The sequence below is a fragment of the Austrofundulus limnaeus genome, unplaced genomic scaffold (genome assembly GCF_001266775.1).
Source record: "Austrofundulus limnaeus strain Quisiro unplaced genomic scaffold, Austrofundulus_limnaeus-1.0 Scaffold1866, whole genome shotgun sequence".
In the NCBI taxonomy this organism is placed as follows: domain Eukaryota; kingdom Metazoa; phylum Chordata; class Actinopteri; order Cyprinodontiformes; family Rivulidae; genus Austrofundulus; species Austrofundulus limnaeus.
Window position 1 is genome coordinate 20,498 of NW_013954268.1, and position 8,057 is coordinate 28,554.

At 43.1% G+C, this 8,057-nt stretch overlaps 1 protein-coding gene across 1 annotated transcript in view; it reads left to right on the forward strand.

Annotated features, from left to right (window-relative positions):
- The window catches only part of LOC106536541 (FH1/FH2 domain-containing protein 3), a 10,461-nt gene continuing 2,404 nt past the window's right edge, over positions 1-8,057 (forward strand). Inside the window, exons 1-9 of the mRNA XM_014033842.1 lie at positions 1-230; positions 1,779-1,934; positions 2,015-2,197; positions 2,458-2,577; positions 4,354-4,515; positions 4,586-4,776; positions 4,862-5,054; positions 6,570-6,747; positions 6,839-7,015. Coding sequence (XP_013889296.1) covers positions 2,027-2,197; positions 2,458-2,577; positions 4,354-4,515; positions 4,586-4,776; positions 4,862-5,054; positions 6,570-6,747; positions 6,839-7,015 — 1,192 coding nt within the window. The 5' untranslated portion in view covers positions 1-230; positions 1,779-1,934; positions 2,015-2,026. The remainder of the gene's footprint in view (positions 231-1,778; positions 1,935-2,014; positions 2,198-2,457; positions 2,578-4,353; positions 4,516-4,585; positions 4,777-4,861; positions 5,055-6,569; positions 6,748-6,838; positions 7,016-8,057) is intronic.

An 8,057-nucleotide genomic window follows, 5' to 3' on the forward strand; every position in this document is an offset into this window, starting at 1 on the left:
CTCCTCCCCCTCTCGTGGGAGCTCCTCCCCCTCCTCCCGGCTCCTCCTCGACGTCGAAGAAGAAGAAGACGGTGAAGTTGTTCTGGAAGGAGCTGAAGCAGGCAGACGGACCTCAGAAGTGTCGCTTCGGTCGAGGGACGGTGTGGGCGTCTCTGGACAAGGTGGAGGTGGACACGAGCCGCCTCGAACTCCTGTTTGAGTCCAAGGCCAAGGAGCTGTCTGTCGCCAAGGTAACCAGGAGGAGGGGCGTAACACCATCAGGCTGAAACAGGACACTGATGGTTCTGAGCACAAACACCTGTGATTGATGCCAAACTGAAGATGTATTTACCGCAGGGTTCCTGCAGATCCTTAAAAAGCATTACAAGTCATTGAATTCATCAATCCAAAAATAAGGCCTTAATTAGCCTTAAAAGACTTAAATCAGTCTTCAGAGGTCTTAAAAAACACATTGTTATTGTAATTCATCTCATATTTTAAAATAATTGGTAACATTTATTTAGTTTTTAAAAACTATTTTGTTAAAGTTAATAAAATTTAGTTTTGGTAAACATTTGGGTGAAATTGTCGCAAAGATTATTTTTATTTATTCTTTTTTTTGTCCTGATGCATCTCATCTTATCTTAATTTTTGCTTTTTGCTTTTTTTCGTATTGTTTTTGTAGGGATGCCCCGATATGAAAATTTCTGCCGATATCGATATCAGCTATAATTATTGGTGTTATGGCCGATAACCGATATTTACTGATATTACACAAACACACAAATTATATTATACATATACACACAAACACACTTGGGTCTTTTTTTGATACCATAAATAAATGACCAGACCTCTGACATGGCTCCCTACTTCAGTTATTCCTGGCTGCAGCGTCAATATCACTATTATGATCAAACAGATGCCACTCAACCAACCATTTCTCCTTCCAAAACAGAAACACAAAGATAAAAAGTGGGAAATCAATATCGGACGTTAATATCGGCCCAGTTTTACATAACAGACCGATACCGATTTTCTAAAAAATTGCCAATATTGGCCGATATCGATATCAGTACCGATATATCGTGCATCCCTAGTTTTTTGTGAAGATGGTCTTAAAATAAATTTCAAGTGGCATTAACGAGGTCCTAAAAAGTCTTAAATTTAACTTGTTTTAAGCTGTAGGTACCCTGTAACAGAAACAATTTATAAATCACCCTAGCTTCAGTCGGAGGTTCATCTCCAAATGTTTTTGGATGTGTAGAGCAGGGTGTCATCGGCATATTGTTGGATTTCAGTCAGGCGACCCGGATAATATTATTATGATATTATGATTTTATTCTCGTAAAATTATGACTTTATTGTTGTAATATTACAACTTTAATCTCGTAATAATAATTTAAAAATCTCGTTGTGTGGCCCTAATACTCCGTCGTAGCATAGAAACAAGTTAGAGGGCAAAATGTGTATTCTAGTGGCCATTTTGAAAATCCAAGGTGGCCGCCACCTAAAATGTATTTTGGTGGTCACTTCTGGATTCATTACACTTGAGAATATGAGTTTAGACATTAAAAACATGGCTTTATGTAGATTAAAACCACGTTAGAGGAAAAAATGTGTATTCTGGCAGCCATTTTGGAAACTATCCCAATAAAAAAAACAAAAAAGAGGAAAAATAGAGCCAACAGAATTACTCTAAAGTCCACTCTGATTCCCAAAACACATTTCCTTTGGTGTTTCTGAGGTGTTGCTTCGTTTTCCTTTGTGTGATTGACATCATTATTATTTTTTTTTAGAAAGGACCAGAGATCAAAAAATCTGAGATTTTGGTTTTGGACCCCAAGAGGAGTAACGCAATCAACATTGGCCTGACCGTCCTGCCGGCTGTCCACGTCATTAAGAGTGCCATCCTCAACTTCGATGAGTTTGCCATCAGTAAGGAGGGCATTGAGGTAGGCGCCACTTCCTGTCTACTAAGGATTATTGACTCCTGGATCAGTCGGTCCTCACAGCCCTCTTCTGTCCTGAGTAGAAGATCCTCAGCATGGTGCCGTCAGACGAGGAGAAGCTGAAGATCCAGGAGGCTCAGTTGGCCAATCCTGACATCCCGCTGGGATCGGCCGAACAGTTCCTGTTAACCCTGGCCTCCATCAACGCCCTGACCCCCCGCCTCCAGCTCTGGGCCTTCAAACTCAACTATGAGGTTCTGGAGAAGGTTAGTGCTCTGCTCAAAATCATGTTTTGGTAGCTACTGCTCAAAAAAAGTGTGTAAAAATTATTTGATTATTTTTTAGATATTTCATTAAAACAACCCGTAGATGAGGTATTTATTCATTATGTTTTGCAGTTAAACGTTTAAACCAAAACACTATAGCTGAATAATGTGTGTATGGTTCATTCTTTTTATCTGTTCAAAATAAAATGACAAAAAGAAAACCAACCGTGACTTGTCAGACCTTGTCTTGCTTTTCACAGGAGATCGCAGAGCCGCTTTTTGACCTGAAGCTGGGAATGGAACAACTGGCCAAAAATGAGACGTTTAGGAGAATCCTGGCAACGCTGCTCGCTATCGGAAACTTCCTGAACAGCTCAAACGTGAGAACACAAACACCAGAAACAGAAACGACAGAACTGAAACAAGGTCCAGAAACAAGGGTTGGGAAAGTTTTAGTCTCTTCCTGGCCTGGATGGATACGAACGCAAAGAAACCAGTGTTCTTTTACATTTTCAGACTGCTTTTAATAATATATTTTTCATATAATGTAAAAAATCCAATTAGTTTTCACATTAATAACACTTTAATTAAGGACACTTTTATCCTTGGTTTTGAGTTCTTGATTGAAAACCTTTGATGTTTTTATTAAGTGGCCAGGGTTCTTCTCATAAAACCATCATCTCTAACCTCTAACCATCATGTTATCAGTTCAGTCCACATGTCGACCTGTCTTTAATCAAAACAGTTTTGCTCCCAGTTGAAGGAACTTGAGTGATTTTAACAAAATATTCAGGTACATATTTCTTTTGCAAAGCTCCGCCCCTTTTTGGGGGCATACCCATCCACTTTGACGGGAGTTTAATGGAACTCCTGAGGTGTTTGTTAAGAAATATTCAGGTACATATTTCTTTTGCAAAGCTCTGCCCCTTTTTGGGGGCGTGCCCATCCACTTTAATGGGCAGTTAATGGAACTCCTGAGGTGTTTGTTAAGAAAACTGTTAAATTAACAGAATTGCCTCTTTTTTTTGGGCTTGTCAGACAAATATTTCCTTCTTGTTGTCTTCACTGTTGATCAACACTAAACATAAACATCTGTCAGTATTTATTAAAGTTCATCAGATTGGTTGAACAGCACCACCCAGTGGTTTGAGGTCATACAGTGAATCCTCAGATCTTTTTTATTGCCTGCCCTGTTTAGAGATGTAAACAAAGACAAAACCTTTATTATTTCTAGTTTTAGTTTTTTTTTTTGTCGTCTCGGTGCAGTGTACAAAAAAACGGTCAATCTATGGAAGCCAGCAGAACCAGCTCTTTTTCAGTATTTGTTTTCACCTAAAAGAAGCCGTGACTGTTTAATCACAAATCTATAGGGAAGAATCAAAGAGCCGAGACACAAAACTTAAAGTAAAATGTCTTTAAAAATAGAAAATGTTCAACAAAACAAAGAAATTGAAGGTAATATCTGTGACCGAACTGTACATAATCTAACAGAACTGAGACTTACAAACAGAAAAGTCAAAGAGAAAATAACAATGGGACCGGGGAGATGGAAGTCAATGCATCCGAAATAATTAAATAAAGGACAAAATGTCTTAAAAATTTACACACTTCTTATTCCATCAATTGAAAGGATGTTTGCTGATGGGGTTTTCATTTTTCAGAATGATAAAGCATCATAGTTTCATTTTAAAGCTGAACTTTGTCTAAAAACACCCGAAGGTTAGAGTTCAAATAAAGAGCAAACTAACCTCATTATGTTAGAACTTAAATATTTTCTCTTAAAGTGGATATTAGTTCTTATCCCACTGCTCCTGTATTTCTCAACAATTGTAATAAAAAAATGACAGTTTTTTTCTTTAGTGTCCAAAAACACAGCGTCAATATTTATTCAACAAAACCAAAGCTAAAATAGGAAAGATGTGAGTGAAAAACTACGTCGGCTCAAAATAAAAAGATAAAAGTTTTCCAGGACTGAAGATTTTCTGTTTGTAGTAAATTTCCTTAAATAATTCTGGTGTTTGTCTGAACGTCCTCGGTGAATCCGACCAATCAGAACGCTCCCTGATGAGATGGATGAAGATCTGTTTGTGGTCCTGGACTCAATCTGTTTCCTGTAAACTCAGATTAGAGCTGTAATCTCAGTCCGCTGTGTCCAGGCCAAAGGCTTCGAACTCAGTTACCTGGAGAAGGTGGTGGAGGTGAAGGACACGGTCCACCGTCAGTCCTTGCTGCACCACACCTGCACCTCAGTGGTGAACAATTACCCAGAATCCTCGGACGTCTACTCTGAGATTGCCGCCATCACGCGTTCAGCTAAAGTACGTCTCTGCTCCAAAACTCACTTTGTCTCATCCGAGACGACTTCCTGAGTTTTTTTTCTTCTTTCAGGTGGACTTTGATCAGCTGTCTGAGAACCTGCTGCAGCTGGAGAGACGTTGCAAAGCATCATGGGACAATCTGAAGGTGGTGGCCAAACACGAAACCAAGGCGGTGCTGAAGAACAAGATGACAGAGTTCCTGAAGGACTGCACCCAGAGGATCATCATCCTGAAGGTGGTCCACAGGCGGGTCATCAACAGGTAACACGCTGATCATCACCACACCGCTCTGAAGAACCGCCTGGACTCTTACCACCTCCTGATCCTTCCGGTCCTCTGGGTCCAGGTTCCACTCCTTCCTGCTGTTCCTGGGTCAGCCCTCCTCCTCCGTCAGAGACATCAAGGTGACCAGTTTCTGTCGAATCATCAGCGAGTTCGCTCTGGAGTACCGGACCACCCGAGAGCAAGTTCTCACCATCAAACGGAAACGAGCCGTGCACCGCGAGCGAACCAAGACCCGAGGAAAGATGATCACCGAGGTAACGATCAGGTTGTTGTGTCCCAGAGACAGTTTTTCTCACAGTACGAGTGCCCAGTGGTGGGAACAGCTGACCAAATGTTTTGGTTCACTAAACCCCTAAAGCACTAAACAAAAAGCCTCGCTCTGCTAACGCTAAACCGCTAAACAAAAAGCCTCGCTCTAATGCTAAACCTCTAAACAAGAAGCTTTGCTCTGCTAACGCTAAACTGCTAAACAAAAAGCCTCGCTCTAATGCTAAACCTCTAAACAAGAAGCTTTGCACTCCTAACGCAAAACCACTAAACAAGAAGATTCGGTCTGCTAATGCTAAACAGGTTTTAAAAAAATTGTGGAAGCTAACGCTAATGGCTAACCGCTAAGTCGACTGTCACTGATGGTGCGTTCACACCAAACGCGATTTCAGCGTCAGGAGCAGCAGGTTTACATGCAAAGTCTATGGTGGACGCGCTTCAAGCAACGTCGGGAAGTTCTGCGGCGCCTCAAGCGCGATTAGAGCAGCGCGATTTGGACGATTTGGACGATCTGAGCGTCGAATGCTCAGATCGTCCAAATCGTCCAAATCGCTGAAGTTGGGAAATCTGAACTTTTGCAGCTCGACGCGCAGCGTCAACCAATCAGAGAGACTCCACTGTGTGACGTAGCGACATATTTCCCGACGGGACAGTTTACTGAATGATGTCCACTAACCTGAAACAGACGGAGCTCCTGCTCTTTAGCTGAAATGAGTGCTGCAGTCGTGTCCTGATCCACAGCAATGCGTGGCAGCGACTCATCAGACTGAAAAAATAGTCCTGAAAGCAGCTGTGAGCCTCTTCTCTGAATTATCTGGTGAATTAATTATGAATTAATTATCTGATGAACGTGACACGTTCTGGCTGTCTGTAAATTAAAGCAAAGCCACTTCCTGGTCCGACATTAAACAGAGCCCGACAGAGGAGGGAGGGGCGGGGCGGCTGTCGCCGTGCAGCGCAGATGTCCTGCGTCTGACCTCAAAGTGCACAAGCTTCAAACTTCAGCGTTGGCTGCGATTTTGAAGCTGAAATCGCGTTCGGTGTGAACGCACCATAAGCCTGTGTCACATATGTCTTCATCTCCTTCCATTTGAAGTTTTCTATTGGCTTTCGAGCGACAAGTCCCTTATATGGGAGCGTTTACGTATGCAGCGTTTTTGGGAAATTGTAGTCAGTGATTTTACTACTTCTACTTCCTGTTGTCTTCTTTCTTCATCTTTTTCACCAGTAGAAACAGCCGGTTGTTGATCACGTGACTCCCGGGATGTGAAAAAATTGTTTCCATTGCAATTTTGCGAAATACACCAATTTTGATACGACCGAAAAAAAAACCTCATCCTAGCGCAAAAACATTTTATCGAAAAAAGGAAGTTTCTTCTTGATTGACGTGTTTCCATTGAACAATTTTTTTTTAGAAATTCTAATTAGCGCGTTGTCATGGTCAGTAGAAACGCAGCTGGTTTCTCCGTATTTGTTTGCCTCCAACTCTCCTCTTTTCTCAGACGGAGAAGTTCTCCGCGGCGGTGACTCGCTCAGACAGCCCCGCCCACGTCTCCGCGGCGGTGGGGGCGGAGCCTGATCAGGTGGAGGAGCACAAGCACATGGAGAACCTGCTGGTCAGTGACGGCGGCGGCCTCGGCCTGGAGCAGAGAGGCCTGAGGCGCTCCAGAGCCGTTCGCAGTAAGAACCAGTCCACATGTGGGAAATTAAAAACATGAAGTCAGAACCAGAACTTCATAACGTCACGTCTGGTTCTGGTTCTGGTCCTCAGGTTTGGGCAGGGTGAGCCCGTCTCAGGTTTCTGTAGCCAAGGAGGACACGAGCAGCAGTCAGGACGACCCCACTGATGAGATCATGGACCGCCTGGTGAAGTCCGTCACCCAGAATCCCTCAGTCAAACCAGCCAGCCCAAAGACTCGCAAACGGTCCCGCCTCAACAGGAAGTCATGTGAGTAGACGTGATGGAGCTGGATTTAGGGTTCAAAGGTTCTGCTGCAAAGACCTCTGATGATTCTGACACCTCTGTGGTTCTGATGGGGCTCGTGGACCTGGTTCTTCCTGGCTCAGACTCTGTTTGAGACACAACAGCAGCTCTGTGTCCAAAACAGAGCGGAGTCCGGCCCGCCTCCTATCAGTGTTTCCACTTCCTCTTAATCTGTCTCCAGCTGATAATCATCAGGTCCAACATCCCGCTGGAGGGCACAGAACCACCGAGTCTAGGTCCACAGGCTGCCCCGTGGCTCTGTGGGGTCCTGGTTCTGATCTGTTCTCTGTCCAACCAACCCGAGACCTGGTTTTTAATAATCTGGGACAAAAGTTGTAATCTGGATCACGTGATCTGTCTCAGCTGTTGAAAGAAAAGTTGGACTGGATCGGTACAACCGGTTTGGTTCATTCTTTGGTTTTTCAAAATAAAATCACAAAAACAAAAACGTTTTCAAGCTATTTAAATCCAAAATAAAATATGTTGTGTCTGTTTTAATGATACTGGAAATGAGAGAAGTCACCAAATGAGGAGTTTAAGACCCTGGTAACGTCTGCACTCCAACCTGAGTCTGCATCGTAGAATATTAAAACTATTTTCATCACAATAAAATATTCCTTTAGCTGCATCAACTCCTTCAAAATAAAACCTTCTGAAGTTCTCAGCTGAGGTGGGTACAGTACCAATACCTGTTCTCAAGTAAGAGAGTCAGCGCAGCCGTGGCGGAGTGGTTAGGGGAGTCGTCCTGGAACCGGAAGGTCGCTGACTCGATCTCCCGTTTGGCCGCTTCAGTCGGTGTGTCGTTGAGCAAGACACTTCATCTGTCTTGTCTACTGATGGTGGTCAGAGGGTCCGGTGGCGCAGTATGGCAGCCCTGCCTCTGTCAGTGTGCCCCAGGGCAGCTGTGGCTACAATGTAGCTTATCATCAGTGTGTGAATGAGTGATGCATGAAAATTATAAATTGTCTTTGAGGGTCTCAAAAAGCGCTATATAAGACTATTATTA